The sequence below is a fragment of the Ictidomys tridecemlineatus genome, chromosome 13, assembly GCF_052094955.1.
Source record: "Ictidomys tridecemlineatus isolate mIctTri1 chromosome 13, mIctTri1.hap1, whole genome shotgun sequence".
Taxonomy (NCBI): domain Eukaryota; kingdom Metazoa; phylum Chordata; class Mammalia; order Rodentia; family Sciuridae; genus Ictidomys; species Ictidomys tridecemlineatus.
The window spans coordinates 55162729-55181705 of NC_135489.1; the positions used below are offsets into that span (position 1 = coordinate 55162729).

The window sequence follows — 18977 nt, forward strand, 5'->3', positions numbered from 1 at the left end:
AAAAAAAATTAAAAAGGGCTGCAGATGTGGCTAAGTAGTTAAGTGTCCCTGGGTTCAATCCAAGTACTATATATATATATATATATATATATATATATATATATATATATATATATATATTTTATTATATATATTTTATTTTATATATTTATTTATTTAAATGTTGAAATTTAGTCATAATTTGTATTTTGATTGTGAATTTTAATAGATTACTCCAAATCATTTGAAGAAAGATAAATTTCAAATATATGAGGTAATTATAATTTTCTAATTTTAAAAAATTGACTTTTTTGAAAATACATGTTCAGATTTTGTATAATTTGAATACACTAATTTCTTAGATCACAGTTATGGTAATGAAAATGTTTTCTGCTAGACAGCCATTGGCCCATATACTTTTCCTGAGCACTGGAAATGTAGCTGGTGCCACTAGGTGACAAAACTGAAAGTGGCTAGGCGCTGCCATGTATAGATGCATAGCTTTAGATCCTTGTCATTAATAGAATGAATTATGAGAAAATCTTAATTATAACAACCTAATTGGTGATTTCACTAAAATAAAATTGAAATATACCAATTTTCTGGAATATACATGCCATAATATATGAATTATGTATGCATCACTGGTCTATATATCCAGACTGTTTCTTAACAGTAAATCTAGATATGCATAATAATGTATTTTGTTGTCTTCGATGTTTTGTTGACTTTCTGTGACATAAAAACTATAGTAAGGTCTGGGGGTACAGCTTCATGCTAGTCAGTTCTGAGCATGGTCAAGGCCCTGGGTTCAATTCCTAGCAACTCTTCTCCCTCAAGAATACCCCCCCAAAAAGAAAACTGTTTTTAAAATATCTTAAATTTTAATTCTTGCCAAAATATAAGAAGATATATAGTAGTTTACTATCTTGATAAAATTTAGACATATGGTCTTCCTTCCCTAACTCTTCCCCAAGCCACCCCAATATTAGGGGCTTCCTTGACAGCATCTCTAACTCTGGCCATCCACAGTCTAAATGTCACTATTGTCCTTATATGCCCTGGTATGACATGAAGTTAGACTGAAATGAGAAATCTCCTTGCTGAAAATACAAAGCAAATACCCATTGTGAGCATCCTACAGTAATCCTTCCTTAGGATCCATTAGTTTTCAATAGAGGTCTCTGATTGGTCTCAAAGGCTGCTTTGACCAGTTTGTAAGAGCGAGTTAAAAAAAAAAAATAGTAGTAGTCTGGAATTGTAAGGGAAGTTGTGGCTGGGTAAACTCCCCTTACCCTTTGAAATGTGAATGTGTGAATGGCAGGCTCCTAAGGGCAGTCAGCCTACCCTTGTCATGAAGAGCAGAGAACAAGGACAATTGACATTCAGACACTCAGTTGAGCTTTAAGAAACAGTAGGAAGGGACAGGATTTTCCTGAGGTTACTAGGGAAGTCTGTGGTAGCAGCAATGGAATTCCCAAACCCTGAAAATTCCCAGGGGATCAAGCCCAGTAGCCCTCGGCAGTAACCTGCTCATTTACAACCCCCATGTTGATTTGTTTTATTTCCCAGTTAATAAAAATCACTCCATCAATTTAAAAAATCACCTGTACTTAAATTCTAACCTTAAGGTTGGCTTCTGTGGGAGCTCAAGCTAAGACAACCTCTGGCACTTAACACAGTGCCTGGCAAACAGTATTGCCTTAATAGTTATTTACTGAAAGAATTAACATACTTTGCAAATGAAATCCTACCCTAACATTAACCTCTTCGCCCAGCTTAAAGAAGTTACACGGAAGCAACGTGACTAGACTGACTTTTATTTCCTATCTGGATCCTCACTAGTATACCACTCCATTGGAAAATCCACTACCATCTTTAAAAAGCAAATTTTGTGTTCTGGTATAGGCCACAATTTCACCAAAATGGAAAGCCCAGGTTGCAGACTGGATCATCCTGGCTTGTTGATCCTTTTTTGAAATATGAAACTTCCCTTCTTGTCAGACTTCAAAATTTCATTTCTTTCAATTGAAAATAAGGCTGAACATATTTGGCTAAAATAGCATGATGATGTAAGGTATATTAAGATGAAAATTATTAATATGGAGACAGCTTTTAAACAGCAGGTCTGATAAAGGCCTAGTAAGTGGAATTCAGGAAGAAAGTGCTGGATGCCATAGCAAAGGCAAACGTCATGGGATTTTTAAATTTACCCTGGGAGGATGACACCTGCAATGTATCCTTGTCTGCTGGTTCTGGGGCCCTCTGTAGAGCTGGTCAAGCATGAAAGAGGGTCAATATATTTATTTGGTCTTCAAAGTACCATAAAGCAGAAGAGGGTTGATTAGAGGACGCTTCTTGGAGGAAGCAGGCCAGGAGAGCTCCAGGCACCCTGGAGTCCACAAGGACTTGACTTCTTGCCAAGTTTGAACATTCTGATATTCAAACAGTTACTTTGATTTCCAATTTAACCTTTTCCCAAGCCCTCTTTGGCTGCAGTGGGTAGGCCAGGAGCCTACAGCTCTGTTGAGTTGGTTCAATGTGCTTTTTCTGAGGGATATGTGGATCATTAAAAATAAATAAATAACAAACAAAATACTTAAAATTTACCCTTTATTGAAGCAGTAGAAGTTAAAAAAAAATTCTCAGAGTCATCTCAGACTCAAAATGGCAAGTTAAAATATTTCAAGGCATTTTTCATTCACTCCCCAGCTTTCTTTCTCCTCTGTTGGCCAGCACTTTGCACCAGCTACAAAAATCACGGTTTATATTCAAACCCAGGGATCGCCGCCTTCCATGACAGCCCGCGGCTCCAACACGGGACGCCGAGACACCATGCAGCATAGAAGCGCACCCTGCTTCGCCGGTGCGGGGGGCTCGGGGAGCCGCGTTTGTGCCCCACAGGGCCGCCCGGGCGCAGGCTGGAGCGCGGCGGCTCCAGCACCTTTCCCTGGCCTCCGCCAACTTCTCTCCGCCAGCGGCACGGAGCAGCCCGCAGCCCTCCGTAACCTCCACGATCATCTCGCTCGCCTTTCCCGCAGACACCGGGGAGCGCGGGCCTTGCGACTCCGGGTGAAGCTGGTCCTGCTCCCGGACACTGCCGTCCGGCGTCAGGGACAGAACCGCCTTGGCCGCGCCCTCAGAGCTGCAGGCCGCTGGTCCCGCCCCGCGGCTCTCAAACTACTCGCAGCTCGTGACCCGGGACAAACTTCTGGCGAGGCGCAGCCCCTTCCACAGCCACCCTCCCGAAGCCAACCACCGAAATAGAAGACGCGGTCGGGCGAGGAGGGGCAGAGGGTAGCAACCCTGCGGCCGCTCCTCCCCGCGCGGGTGACGCCCGCACCCGCGGCGGCGGCCAAGGGGCCACCCCCTGCCGAGCTCCCGGAGGCGCCTTGGCCATCGAGCGCCTGGGCACCGGCCGGCGGGGTGCGGGCGCTCACGCCCTCTAGCGGGCCGCGGCGGTGCCGGGCGGCCGTGACGTGGGCGCTCCCTTCAGCCGGCCTGCGGGGCATCGCCAGTCAGTCGGGGAGCAAGAGCCCCGCGCGCAGCCGGCGCGGGCTCGGCCATCGGCGCGCCGCCGCCGGGGGCTGGCTTGGGGCTGCCAGCAGAGAGGCGGCGGGCAGGACGCGCGCGGCCACGGCCACGGCCGGCGCCGGCGGCTCGGGTCCGGAGTAGCGGAAGGCGAGCGGCGGCGGGCGCAGCTGCCGGAACCCAGGGAGGATTTTGGCTCCGCGGGCGCGCCCTCCGCTCCCTCTCACAGCAGTGCCAGACGCCGAGCAGGGCCAGGAGCAGGGCAAGACGACCCAGGACGCCGTCCCCGCGCCCCGGTAGCTGCTGGAGTTCGGACTTCTGCAACTATTGGCACTTTGGAGGTTTGGTTCAAGGCTTTGCTATTTACGCGTCTCTCCTCGCTGTGTGGAAGCCCCAGCTCCCGTCCCCCCTCCGCCTTCGCGTGCCCACCCTCGGCCGCCACCGCCGCGGAGCGGCCGGGCGTGCACCCAGCACCATGAGGAGACTTGGGACTTGCCTGGCGACTTTGGCTGGACTTTTGCTAACTGCTACAGGGGAGACGTTTTCAGGTAGGTACAGCCGCTCTTGGGGCGGAGGGGTCAGAACGAGGTGTCCCAGACGCTGAAATCTCCCGGGTAGGAGAGTTGGAGGAGGGCGTCGGGGCCGGCCAGGGGGCGCGGCAGGTCAGGCACCGTGTCTGCGGGTCAGCGGGGCACAAGGCGAGGGGCCTGAAGGGAGGGTTGCGCCGAGCACCCGGGCCAGTGGAGCTGGCCCGCTTCTAGGACCAGTCCTGGACCCTGGTCCCCCAGACTGGCCCCTCTCTTGGCGCCCTGGGCTAGTGCCTCGGTTTGGATGCCCGCCACTTGGAGTCCCTGGCCAGCTCCTAAAGGAACAACAGAAAACTTTGCCTGAAGTTCTCAGCAGCCGCCGCCGGGCGTAGGCGCTGCGCTGTCCCCTCCGACCCGGAGAAGCAGCCGGGCGGGGGCCACCAGTGTCCAGCTGCCCCCGCGTTGATCACCCTCATCTAACTGCAGATCCTGGGGCGATTTCCCGGTTCCCTGACCTCCCTGCCTACCCCTGCCGCGGTGGCCGGCGACCTCAGTAGATCCCCGTGGTCGCGCGGAGTCTTGGGAGAGCCCAGATGAGCGTTCCTTGTCGGTTCCAGAGAGGTGTCCGCGAAGGTAGAGGAAGTGTCAGCCACCCATGCCCGGGCTTCCGAGGCCCTGCGCTGCACCGGACACCCCCTCCTCATCCTCGGCCCCCTTGTGGAGAGCCGCGTCCAGTGGCAACTTGTTAACCCATCCGGGCTGCCGCTGGTGTCCCAGATGGAAGGAGGGGACTGGCAGTGTGCACAAGAGCAAGCATGTTCTTGCGGGCGCGCTGGGGCTTTAGGAGCACAGAAGAGCCCCTTAGTGGAGACAGGATCTTCAACCCGAGGTGGGGGTCAGGGGCGAGGCCAAACCTAGCACGGTGTTCTAGGGTTTACCTCCAAGATCCCCTTTTTGTACCTGGAGGACCCACGTGGCTGGACAAATGCTGGCAACATCTTTACTCTTTCCCATGCTTATTAAATGAGCTTCATTAAAGTCCGTGCACAGCGGTGGGGGCGGACTTTCTTCTTTTTCTTTTAATAATATCCACGTCCTCCCGCTATTTGGCCTTGCACTTGGTTTGCAGAATAGGTTTCTATGTTTATTCGGGAGGAATAAGTAAGTTGGACACTTTTTTTTCTTTTGATGGAAACTTTCATTAAAAGCGAAAGGCACATTTTAAACATTAAAGGCATTTGGCACTCTGGCGTGTGAAAACATCAATTTTTACTTTCCTAGAGTCCAAGACCCTTTGCTGTTAGTCCTCTGTTGTGTCTTGCATGTTGCTGAGCTGCAGGACCCCTGACCCTGACTAGGGGACAGAGATGGAGTGGAGCTTGTAGATAGCTGATTGCCCTGAGCTTTGAAAGAAACCCAAACAATTAACTTGAAGAGAAATACCCTTCCCCGTGTTTAATTTTTCCTTAGCTGATAATTGCACGTGCTGCAAAGATTTTAATGTAACAATACATGGCTATCTGATTGGATGTAGATTTTGGCCTGCGCTTTTACTAGTGAATAATGGATAGCACTTGCCAGTTTGGAAGTCTAGTAACTTAGCATTAGAAGCCAGTTTTGAGGGCCTTAGTGGTGTTTTCATTGTATTAACATCTGTAACTCTTTCCCTGTATTTGTTTAAATTGAAGCTGTGTTATATATCATTGGAATGAATTTTTAAATTGTATGCAAGGAGGTGGAAAGAATTTTTTAAAAATATTTATGTTTTAGTTGTAGTTGTACACAATACCTATATTTATTTATTTATTTATTTATTTATTTTTATGTCCTGCTGAGGATGGAACCGGGGCCTCCTACGTGCTTGGTGAGCACTCTGTCGCTGAGCCACAACCCCAGCTCTGGAAAGGAATAAGGCTCATTTAGACTTTGTGGCACTCTCCTATGTCCTTGTTAAGGCTAATTTAAATGATCAGTCAAGCCCAAATAGACTTACAAAATTTAGCCTGAGTTTTCTTTTGAAGGAAATGTATATTTTTATTTGTTTGAATTATACCATTAAAAGGAGTGTTACTTCTTTTTTTTATTTTGAAAATCAGTGTTATCATGGTATGTTAGTGCATAAAAGGGAAATGAAGGGGTATATCCAAGTGATTGCTTAGCAAAGTTTTAAAATTTAATTTAAAATTTGAATTTGGCAGATTTCATGTGTGCAAAGATCAGAGATATTGCAGATAATGAATTACACTTTTTCCCCTTCACTTTGCATTTTAGTTCGTACAGGTTCAAGGCACTTCATGCTTTGCAAAAGTTTAGTTTTATTATTTTGTATCTTTGGGAAAGTTAATTCTGATGCTCTGGGTAACATTGACACATTTCTTTTTTAGGATTCTTCTGGAAAGGGCAATAGTTGGCTACTTTTCATCTGATGTAGGAATAGATTTTGGAAGCAGAGGAGCCAAATTGAAAGCTCCTTGAGAGCAAAATCGATTTTTTTTTCTTTCTTGGTTCCCCATATCACACTTAATACAGGGCCTTAGCGCTCACAGGCACTCACTATTTAATACATTACTAATGTGAATCTGGATCATTTGCAAACTTTCAGTATGTGTGTAAATTGACTGGTATAAAAGGAAGGAGAGGAGTGATTGTTAAAAGTTACATTTGGCTTACATTTTCCCCGTGGGGCTTCTCTGGAGATCACCTAATAGACTAAACCATGAAGTTTATGTACTTGGGAGTTTCTTGTTTAACTGAGATTTATTCGTAAGTCACCTTGCTCTGCCCCTTCAGCAGTACTGTCCTGGCCTCCTCTGGGGTGGGTTTGAAATGAAGATTGCTAGTGAATCATTTCAAGAGGTGGACTAGACAGCTTTTGGATACCAGACATCAGAAACAGAGTGCTAAACTCATTGAAAGAGAAAAGAATTAAGATTTTGACCCAGGAGGACTTTATCAACTATAAACATTTATCTTAAAAATCTTTACAGTATTTAACTTGTTATGTAGACTATCCCAAGTTCACTTCGTGTCCAAGGCTTTGAATATTAATTAAACATAACTTATACAAAGTACATAAGACCTGAGCAAGAAAGTTAAGTCATTTTATTTTTGCTTAAACTTCTCTCTCCATGGTAAGAATACAGAGAGTTGGCAAATTATTTCATTTTGACCCATTTCTTAAAAGTCAAGTTGTAATATATGTTATATGATGAAGTGTTTAGTTCTACCTTGTAATGTGATTGTTGTTTTAAACAAGTTCTGTTAAGCATTTAGTTCATAGAAATAGAAATACAGACTTGGCCCTTTGTGTCACCTACCATATTTGGAATAGATTAAACCTTAAACCTTAGCATAACCTTGTGAATTTGGGTCTCTACTGGAGAAATATATATATATATATATATATATATATATATATATATATATATATATAAATTTATTTTTCCCTTTAGTGCTGGGGATGGAACCCAGGACCTCTTGCATGCTAGGCAAGTGCTCTACTACTAAGCTACATCCCAGTCCTTGAATAAAGTCTGTAGCTCAGTTAATAGCTTTGTATCTGTGCTGATGTCTTAGTTCTGGTAACTCTGCTGTGCTAATGTAAGATGTTAACACAGGAGAAGCTATGAAAAGGGTGTATTTGAACTCTTTGTACTGTTTTTGCAATTCTTTTATAAGCCTAAAATTATTGCATAACACAGACTTTCTAAAGAGTCCATTAAAAGAGTGGAGATAGATTTGTTTAGCATTCTGATTTAATTTTTCTTTTTCAGATAACTACAGTCATGACATTTTACATTTTTGTGGTGCGTGCACTAGATAATTGATAGGAAGCAAATACTTCAAGTTTAAATCAGCAAGCCTGAAAGAAATATGCCAGGAAATTACTGTGACATTCTTAGTGTTATGTGTTTGTAAAGAATTGCTGGAGCACAATAAATTGTTCTGATCTCGAAAATTATATGTTTTAGTATGGGATTATTTTACAGTTTTTCACATAGGAAGTTCCTGCATGTAATGATATATAGATAAGTGTGTATACAACTTGAACAATTCTAAACGAACTTTCCTCAAAAAACAAGTACTTTGAATCATGTCCTCAGATTATGTAAACCTTGAACAAATGAAGCATATATCTGGGAAATGTTCGTTTGGGAATTTGGGCATTTCTGGAACAATTCTATATAAGTCAGTGACTTTAAATTTTTCATAGAGCTTAATGCATTCTTGGAACTGTTAGACTAAGTATCTAATTTGATGAAGGAACTATGTTTTGGAGTAAGTATGGTTTCCTTTCAGTTTTTGTTGGAGATTTTATTAAGTTTCCTAGAATGAACATGGATTATCTAAGTATTCTGGAGCATAGTTCCCAGTTAGGAGGTCAAGCATTTTAATGACATTTTAATGTTTCCAACATTTCTCTAAATGTAAAGTTCTTGTCTTTAAGGGTGATGTCTATCATTTACGCTACTTTATTCTAAGATTCCAGTCTTTTAAAACCAATTTTTCTACAAACTTACTTATAGTTTCACATCTCAGTGTGCTTATACTTTAATGAATATAGCATAGAACACATCCACAGGCTTATTTTATAAATCAGGGATAGTTTAATTATGAATGTCTAACTCACTAATGAATTATTTTCAAAAGATCCAAAATACTATAAGCCTTTCTTTAGAAGGGGATGCAGTTTCTCAGGTTCCTAAAATATTTTGGTGGTTTGTAGTTTAGTCATCAGAAAGCCTTAGTTTACGCTGTAGCTATGAAAAACCTAGCAGAGAAAAATAAACAGGGCTGTGTTGGGTGGGGAGGAGGAAAGATTTAGTCACCCAGCTTCCTAGTCCATAATTCATCCCCCTTCCCCATGGGAGGGGGTGAGAGGGGGCAGCTGGCAAGGCCAGGGCATAATTAAGGGAATGGGTGTGTGAAAGAAGAGAAAAAAAGAAAACTGTGAGTAGCAAAGAACCGTATACTTTAGTGAGACAAGCTTTGCAGTTACTAGCAGGCAAGGGACTCAGCTCTTAAGCCCTCCTTGGAGACAATTTTATAAGTAGATCATGTACCTTGGCAGTTTTTGGTGGCTCTTAGGAAGGCCTGGGGTACTGGGCCAGTGTTGATGGGAAACTAGGTTTGCCCCTGTGCACCTCGAAACAGTGGGCACAAGGATCACCTGGAGTCCTCCTTACAGATGTTGCTGCCCAGGGCCAGGGACAGTGATTCTGATGTCCTGTCACCTTAGAGCAGGGACCAGTAGCATCCCCTTGGTTTGTGTCCATGCTTTGAAGAGCTGTTGTTCTAAAAGTCCGTTTGGGGCCAGCAACAGCAATATCGGTCAGGAGGCTGTGAAACCTGCAGATTCTCTGGTCTTGAGTCCAAAACTGTAGGTACAAGTCTTTGCATTCTGTTAAAACAATCACCTCCAGGTGATTCTGAGGTGCCTCGAAGTTTGAGAAGTCAGGGATAATTTAAGAAGTCAGGGATAGTTTATACTGTTGTATGAACCCTTAATTATCAGACTCCCTTCATCGGAGCCAAAGGAGGACAAGGGTAAAAAGAGAATGTGTGTTCATTCATTCACCGATTGCCCTCTTGACAAGCACTGACAGAATTCTGGAAGTGGCCATGTGATTGTGCTGTGACTTAGATGAGACCACTAGTATAGTACTTCGAACAATAGTCTTCCCTGAGGAAGATATTGATTCAACCAGTTGTGAAAACTATAATACAAAAAGTTTCCTGTAGTGAGTATAAAATTCTAATTAAAATTTGATGTAATATTTATTGGAAATTTCTCCACATTGATACTTGGTATAGAATTTTTTTTCCTTTTTGGTATCAGGGATTAAACCCACGGGTGCTTAATCACTGAGCCACATCCCTAGTTTTTCTTATTTTTTTAATTTTAAGACAGGGTGTTGCTAAGTTGCTGAGGCTGTCTTTGAACTTGTGATCCTTCTGTCTTAGCTCCTAGAGCCTTTGGTATTCCAGATGTGCTCCACTGTGCCCAGCTAGAAGATATTTTTTGAGTTGTTGTAATAATGGTGTAACCCAATGTGCTTATTAAAATAATGCCTTTATGGCTGGGGTTGTGGCTTAGTGGTAGAGTGCTTGCCTAGCATGTGTGAGGCATTGGGTTCTAGTTTCAGAACCACATAAAAATAAATAAAGGTCCACTAAGAACTAATAAAATATTTTTTAAAAGTAAAATAAAATGAAATAATGCCTTTATATCAAGTTCATATTTCTTTCTCAATTACTGTTTATAAATCCCATTAATGGTGTAGAAATAGGCAAAGATAAGGAAGACGTAATTGACACACTTTGAAAAGTTTCCCATCTATTAAGAATTTCTAGATCTACTCAAACGTAAAGAAACAGTGACATTTTTTAGGAAAGAATGGAAAAATTAATTTGTATAAGAGTTGGAGTTTTAACATGGAAATATGAAACTTTAGAAATATACTCTTCCAGATAAAAAAAAAATAAAGGATTTTCATTTCACGTCCGAAGTACTAACAATGTACAGCCTGAATTAGAACCCTGTTTTTCTGTTAGCCACAAAAGAGTGTTACGACATCTGTGTCACTTAACACTCTGGGTAAATATAATTGATTGTGTTGTTCATTTAATGAATTTACCTGAAATGCATTCAGCAAGACTGAGACTTTGAGAGAGAAATTGTTTCAGAGTGCTTGACACAGGCCGGCTAGCCTCCTGCTGCCTGTTCCTTCTGTTGTCATCCAAAGCTGATCACTAGGTGTAGCTGCATCCCTAAACCCACCTGCCTGAGCCAGGAAAGGTCTGGCCTTTTCCATAGAAGGCATTCTGAACTTGATTCATTTACAGCTAAAGAACGGGATGCCAGTGGACCTCAACTGTTTGTATGTGTATCTCTAACTCCTAATTGTATAATTAAATTCTTTAGTGAAAGCCGTAGTTCTGTTAGTAATAACTATGGTATAGTTTGTTGTAATTCAGCACTCACCCAAATACAACTTTAGACTCCTCTGCAATAATCTTACTCATTTTTTTCTTTTCTTTTTTGGCTGTATGATATGTTGCTGCTAGTCTACAAGACACGGGTAGAATTAGAATAGGTATTCTTTATTTGCTGACCAAGTAGGAGTTCATGTTCACCTCTGGGTTCTTCTTGTGGTAGACCAGCAAAAGCAGTGGAGTGAATGGCTCTGTGTAGGTGAATATTTAGGAAGCAGCTTATATATACTGTGTTGACATCTGTAAGAGATTACTTCTCTGACACTGAGGATTTAAGTATATAATTCAAGAAATCATTAGAATTTGCATGGAAATCTGATTCAGTAATTTTTTTTTTTCCTTCTTTAAACTCAGCAGACTAATGAGGTATTGAACTTTTTTGTGGAGCACCAATTTTGGGCCCTGGCTTGGAAACAAGGTTAGGTGGAGAACCCCATGGAAGCAGGCTGTGGTTTACCAGGACTGGGGCTCTGGGGAGGGAAATGGCATCCAAGGCTAAAAGACTGAAGATTCAGGACACATAGGAGCAATTGAAGAGAGTGGAGAATCTAGAGACTTGTCACAACTGCTAAGGTTTTAGAATCTCCCGAGAAGGAACAGGCTACTGTTTAACAATGATTTATCTCAACGTGCAACTGCCTAAGCTGAAGCAAAGCATTTACTTTTTATGGGCTGCAAAGCATAAAAGCTTATAGAGCATCAGTTTGTTTTCAGATGAGTGAATATTCATTTTAATCTTTTGCTCCTATTCAATATGCAGAAAGCAGATTTATTGCATACAATGAAAAGAATATGTTTTAGTCTGGGTTCCCCTGGAAGTCAGAGGCCTCCTGCATCTCCCTGCTTCCTGCTGTGGGATCACAATGGGTTCACAGGGCCTGAGACTGAGGGAAAAGGAAATCTCTTGTGATCTGAAAACTACACCCTCTGGAAAATATGTTTTATTGGAGCCTCATATTTGAACTTTCTTCTTGGTTTTGAGTAACTTGAAGAACTTTACCTCATGTAATAACCAAATACTTGAAATTGAAACCTCATATTCTGCCTAGATATAGAATTAAGTATTCCTTTAAGAAAAGTACTGATGATGTACAAAGTCAAATTGCTGACTAGCACGTAGTACTCAATAATATTTGTTGAATGAATGAGTATTAGTGAATAAAGTTCCCTTGGAGAGGAAAAATACCAAATTACTTAAGCTTACTGATTTTTTTTTTGTTTTCTCCTTTCTATCCATTGTGACTTTTAAAAAGCATTTTCAAAAACCTTAGCAATAAGAACCAGGTGTGGGCTTATTGTCCTGTGCATTTTGCAGTTTGTGGGTGAACAGCGACTCAGTCACTAAATTTAAAGGGAAAACTGTTATTAAATATGTAAGCCTGTAATTTCATCTCATATAAGAATTATAAGTCAGTTGTTGCTATAAAATAGAATTTTGATATAATACTGATGACTAAAAAATGAGTTTTAGTGTGCAGTAGATTTATCATGATTCTATTCTAGGAGGATTTGATTTAGTCATCAGGATATTAAAGGAACTGTGATATCACCACAAGCGGGTTCCATCACAGAGAATAATATATACTGTCTCTGCTGCCTTTTATTTCAGATATAGAATGAAATTAATTACACCTACATGGAGCTCAGATGGCAGCTTGATAACATTGGGCTCATCTTTATTGTAGCAGGCATGCTCTCCTTGCTTTTCATTCAGTGGGTACCTCCCAGGTGATAAAACTTAATAAAAAAAGACAACTTTGACAACAATCTCATAAACTGTGTTTTCTACTTCCTTGACTTTTGAAGCTTGACTGCTGAGTATGGTGTGAAATTTCCGCAGTGAGTCAGGGCATGGGTATCAGTTGGCATTATGTCATGTGTAGACTCCAGGGGCGGAAAGGTGTGGCACAGACGTCATGGAAGATACTTCCATAACAAAAGACATGTTAAGAGGAGAAGAGCATCACACATTTATTGACTTAAAGTTTGAGGGGACAAGAGAGCCTTTGGCAATGAAGACCCAGAGAAAACTGCCTGTTTTTTTTGCTGAGGAATGGATGTCTTGTAGAATTGCAGGTGGATGGGTGGTCTGATCTCATAGTAATGGACGGTGATGGGAAATGCAGCAGGACCTGTTGTCTGTTCAGATTCTTTTTGGCCTGTGTGGCATTCATTCCTGCAGTTATGTGGTAGGACCCCTCCAAATGATGGTGGAGAAGGAAGAGAGTGATCTTTGGGGAGAGATTTGGGGATTTGAGGAGATTTGCGGAGAGAGGTTCCAGTTTCTGTGGCCCACCTTGGGGAAGAGGAATTCTGGTTTCTCTGACTTGCTTTGAGGGAGAAAGGCAGGAAACAGAAGTGCAGAGAGACCTCACTTCTGAAATCTAGGTCCTCTATTGTCCTTTAGTTACGGTACTTACCAGACCAAAGCGCCAGACTTTGAGGGTATCCTGTTCTGAGCACAGACATTATGTTATGGAAGTTTTTTCTCTAGTCTCACTGTTAGTTGCCATTTAAATCTTATGTGGGTTTTTAAAGAGCCTCTCTTTCTTTCAAGCAATGCTCAGAGGGCAGAGAGCTGACTGTTGGGGATTCTTTGTTGTTGACCCTTAGGGGGTTGTGGGTGTGGCCTCTCCAGGGAGAAAGAGACAGGAATCTGTGGAGTTCCAGGCAGTATTGGGGGGCCCTGGGGCACAGACAGAAAGGCAGAATATCCTGGTCTGATCACCTTCTTGGTTTAGAATTGTTTCTACTTCTGAGTAACTGTGTGGCCTTGGTGCATTATTTCATTTCACTGAGCTTTGGTTGTCTTTTCTGGAAAAACAGAAGGTATAATGCAAATACTGAAGGTATAATGTAAATACTGAAGTGCATGGCAGGAGGGGGGGCTTCTTGAAGTGACTGGCTGTGTGTATTGTAACAGCCATTCCATGCAGGTTGCAGGTTTAGCTGCATGAACTCATTTTCTGTAAATTAAAAAAGGGTTGAATATTGGCAATATTTCATGTGGTTCAAACTCCTGGATCCCCTTCTCTAGGTCCAAGACTTTAATGGTTGTGGTTCTGGGAGGTTGTATAATGGACATATATGCATGCACGTGTAGTTATGTATGTATATCAGTTACAAGCATATGGCCAGTATTATGTTTTATAAGAAAACACTTGTAAACAACTCCCTCCAAATTAGCAAAATAATCAGATTGGCACCATGGAAAGCCAGTACTGCCCAGTGCTGTGGAAGGCAGTGTTGGACACTGGCATTGGATCCTTTTGAAGTGTTTGTTAAGAATGAAGAGTCCTGGCCCTCAGAGATCTACCAAGTGGGGAACTCTGGAGTGACCACTGCTAGAGAAGCACTCCAGGTGATGTTGCTGCTCATTCAAATGGAAGAGCTACTAAGGTGGGAGAATAGTAGTGACTCATAGGGACCCTGCCCTTGTGCAGGATTAACTAGTCTTCTCTGACTGGTGTTAAGAAAGCATGAGGGTCACTCATGAATTTTTACATACTGTTTGATTGACCTGAGAGTTTGAAGCAGACACTTTCTGATGTCAGAAAGAGAAAATTAATTATGAAAGAAAGTGTTTTATGTTTTATCTTCCAACTTGGTGACCTTTAGTAAGTGTGATATCAGTCTGGAATTTGGGGGTGGGGATATAATGAAAGAATAAGGACAGTTCAGGGTAATCAGAACACTGATGATTTTAGATCTCTAAATTTGCAGGTCTGAGCTGCATTTTGAGATGACTCATTCAGGGAAGATCATGAGACAAGATAATCAGCAAAGTATTTTGGGGAAGATTATTTTCTAGAACTTATTCCTTTATTTCATGTTCAGTGAAACATATGGACACTGTAGAATCATTTGCCTTAGGGGCTCTGTAAGCATAGATGTTTTGAGTTCCTAAAAGTCTCATAGACCTCAAAATGAATGTACCAGTCTGTAAGCACTTGAAATTTCCATTTCCTTATCATTTTGGTCAAGGAAGAATGGTGCTTGTCAAAATGTAGTCTCTGGGAAAGGTGGCTCATTAAGTATTCTTCTATATGACATCTCTAACAGGATGTCACTTTGATACATTGACTTCTTTGGATTCAGATTTCTCACTTGTAAAATGAAGACATTTGATTCAAAGATCTATAAGGGTCTCTCCAGTCACTTAAAGAGCATGAAGATTGTCAGGTATTTGCATCTTAGTTCAAATTAATTTGTCAAAATCACTGTTTAAGAGAATGGTCCCTGGATCCATGGGCCTTTTTTGCTGGGTGAGGATGGGAAAACTGTGTAGAACATGGGGAACTATCTGAGAGTGCACCTGACAGAACACAATGTGGCTTGCTAAGAAGAAGTGGGTGCTGAAAGGCTGTTTGTAGGACTTTTGATGCTTGGCACATTGACCGTAGGTTGGTCCTGCAAAGATGCCTGCAAGAGAAGTTTACTCTGCCTGTGCTTAACAAGGTAGTCACCATTCACAGAGCCACCAAAGGTTTTGCAGTAGTAGCTCTGTGGTTCTCTGCGTAAATTTTGACAACATAAGTAAGCCATGTTTCAAGGGCTTATAATTGATGGTAATAATTTTTTTATCAGATATTGAACACTAATTATGTGCTAGGTCCCATCCTGTGAAGATACGATATTCTCAAATTTATTACTGCTCTGTAGTTAATAAAAACTTGGCTAGAGGATCTATAGAGGCTTTGGGAGGCCAGGTTGCCTGCACTCCTGACCAATCCAGGTCATCTGAGCAGAGGGTACATGTACTGTTGTCATTTCTCCCTCTCCAGAAAGTCTCCCGTATACACACAGACTTTCCTTTGCTTAACTTATGCATTGCTGTGATACCTTCTGCCTGTATTAAGTGTGCTTTAAGGAAAGGCATTAAAAATGTAGTGTTGTTATTTGTTTTGCTGAGTGATGTTGTATTGCATAGTTTAAAATCTGTACGATGACCTTCTGAGAAGGTTTCTTTCTGGACCTTAGTTCAAGGAAAAGAGGTGATTTTCTTGGACAGTTTCTTTTCAGGAACACAGTGAATGTTACAACCCACCAAGTCTTCCTCTTTCTGTGGGCTTGTAGAAAGACAGTTTGAAATGTATGTTGTCATAGTTAGAACTATTTTTTAAACACTTTTATTTTATTTATTTATTTTTATGTGGTACTGAGGATTGAACTCAGCACCTTGTACATGCTAGTTGAGTGCTGTACCACTGAGCCACAACCTCAGCCCCAGAACTTTTTTTAAAATATGTTTTTATTTGTTTTAATTAGTTATGCATCAAAGTACAGTGCACTTTTTTATAGCTTTATTTATTTATTTATTTATTTATATGTGATGCTGAGGATTGAACCTATGCTAGGCAAGTGCTGTTCCACTGAACTACAGCCCCAGCCCAATGTACAACGGACTTTTAAATTGAGCAGCAAACTCAGACAAAGCAGGCCTACATCTGACAGAGAATGTGTTGGCTATTGTAAGAGAGAAGGTCGTGGGCTAGCAGGGCTGGTCCCAAGGGTTCAACACTGTCATCAGATTGCATCATCAGATTCTAAGTCTTCTTCTCTACTCATCTCTCCTGTCTCTGTGATATTTCTGAGGAGTTCCAGGCCAACTCATCCAAATCCAAGCCCAGTGGGAAGAGAGATTCCCTTCCCCAGTGGAACACATTGCTCCTGTGAATGAGCTCCAAGAAAAACTGGCTGCTCCCCCTGCAAGAGGGTGGGTATAGGCAAAAGGGCAACGAACCATTCCAGGCAGTCATCGCTCTATAGATCCTGGTTTCTGGGTTTTTTTTCCCTGCTTGATTCTTAGCCTCCTCTTCATTTCTCTCACCTCATTCTAATATATCTGCTGTATTTTATGCATCATTGTAAATGCACTAAATCTTTTTGGAACAGGGTGGAGGTGGCAGAAAATAAATGAGTTCCAAATCTTGCCATTTGAGTCGGTGTTCCCAATAGGACTTTGGGGTGTGTGCTTTTCTTTTACTTCTTAATAACACCGTGGAACACATTCATTGCTTGCTAAAGATTAGAACACTGGAGTGGGTACAGAGATTCTTAGACCCTTCTTGAGTAGTTCCCCAATTTATTGCTTAAAGTGTTAAAATCTTTGGGTTATGCCAAATTTTATGTAGGTAGAAAAAACATAAAGATCATTTGGATAAGCAGCATTTTATGTGAAGAAAGAAAAGACTCTCCAAGTCTTTGTAACTTCATAATCAATATAACTATGAACATGTTATATTAGCTAACAGACCATCCCCAAATCTATAGACTTAGAGCAATTTACTGCTTCTCATGTTCCATGGTGGTTCTGCTGATGTAAGTTGGGCTTGGTGTATGTTGTGTAGCGTCCACTCAGCTGATGTTGGCTGGGCTGTCATGAAGTTTTGGGGTTGCTTGACTGGGATGGCCTTGGCTGAGCCACCTGGGTATCCTTCCATGTGCCATATGATTCTCCACCTGGCAGAATTTCCAAAGAGAACAGGAGAAGTGCACCAGGGTTTCCTGGCTCATGCTTGAGAAGGGTACCTTGTGTCTACCCCTCATTCTGGCCAGAGACAGTCCCAAGGCTAGCCTAGAATCAAGAGTGCAGACAGATCTCACTCCTTGGTGTGGGAGATTGGAAAGCCACATGGTAAAGGGTGTAGGTACAAGGACAGGTGGAGTCTTGGGCCTTATACAAGGATCTGTTGGATCTAGTGCATATTATATGAGATGCTTCTGCCTTATAGAATACAGTTAGGAAATTGCTGGCAGCATGAAAAACAAGAATTTGGGCTCCAAAGACTTGCATTGAGGTTTCAACCTTGCCACTTACTGTCATCTGAAGAGGGAAGTTGTTGACCCCCAGTGAACTTGGTTGCTTGTTTGTAAATAGGGTCATCCAATGCCATGTGATTCATGGGTTTGCTCCAGAGACTCTTACAAACCTTGTGTCTCTGGGGCTTGGTGAAGGTGTGATAATAGCCCGATTAAATCTAGTTGTCATTGTAGATGTGCACATTTCCAGTTGTGAGTCACAGGGCCCCATTAGACTGTAGGCACAGTTGTTTATCTGTGAAATGGGAGCAATGCTTTCCTGGCCATCCTGTGAAAAACACAGTGCCTGCTGTAGCTTAACTGCAGTTACCACTACCAGAGCCCTGTGACCACAGAATAAACTTGAGCCATTCCCTTTCTGTCTGCAAGCCCCAGAGGGTATGGTTTTCCCTGGTCACAATGTTTCTTCTATTTGTAATTCTGATTCATAAACTTGCTATTTTTCCTCATATACCTGGAGCAAGGGAAAAGAAAATATGACAGTTGCATGCCGCCTAGGTGCTAGGTTCTTTATATATCACTTACTTACTCTCCCAAAACTATCCTGTAAGGAGACAATAGCATTGCAGGGTTTTATTGGCATTCTAAGGGTTTAAGGAACTGAACCTCTAACACATTTCAGGATGTTTTTCAGACAGTGGGCACAGCTGATTTTGGATCCCAAAGTATACTTCTCTTTATGGGTTGAGTTCCTGTCTCCACCTGTTGAACCCAAAAGCAGACGTTATAATTTGGAACCCTGGCTTTATATTTAGTACAATTTCTCATGTCGATGTTAAAAAAAATTGTAAAGTTGTCATAGTCCAGTAGTGCAATGTACTTAATACTATTTTACATCTCTCTGAAGTAGTTTATTAGAAGGAATAGTACTTAGTTTCTTAGGAACTTGAATAAAATTAATTGAATTGAGATTTATTCATGTTTTTCCTGAGCAGAGGAGGGCAGAATGTTACCTTCTTTGGTTTCAAATCCTCTAGATAAAATTAGATTTTTGTGATTTCTTGTGTTTTGCATCTGAATATCTGATTAAGGTAAAGGGTGTAAAATCTTGCATTAGTGATTATGGAGGAACAGTGCTTCTAAGGTCAGTGATAATTTATTTTAAGACCTTTCAAGTGGGGG

At 41.9% G+C, this 18977-nt stretch overlaps 1 protein-coding gene across 9 annotated transcripts in view; it reads left to right on the forward strand.

Moving 5' to 3' along the window:
* Nucleotides 1-3924: 3924 nt before the first annotated feature.
* Nucleotides 3925-18977, forward strand: part of Ptprm (protein tyrosine phosphatase receptor type M) — an 807906-nt gene continuing 792853 nt past the window's right edge. For all 9 annotated transcript variants that reach the window (XM_021734384.2, XM_078030368.1, XM_078030369.1 and 6 more), the window contains exon 1: nucleotides 3925-4058. In XM_021734384.2, the coding sequence (XP_021590059.1) occupies nucleotides 3986-4058 (73 nt within the window). In that variant the 5' untranslated portion in view covers nucleotides 3925-3985. The remainder of the gene's footprint in view (nucleotides 4059-18977) is intronic.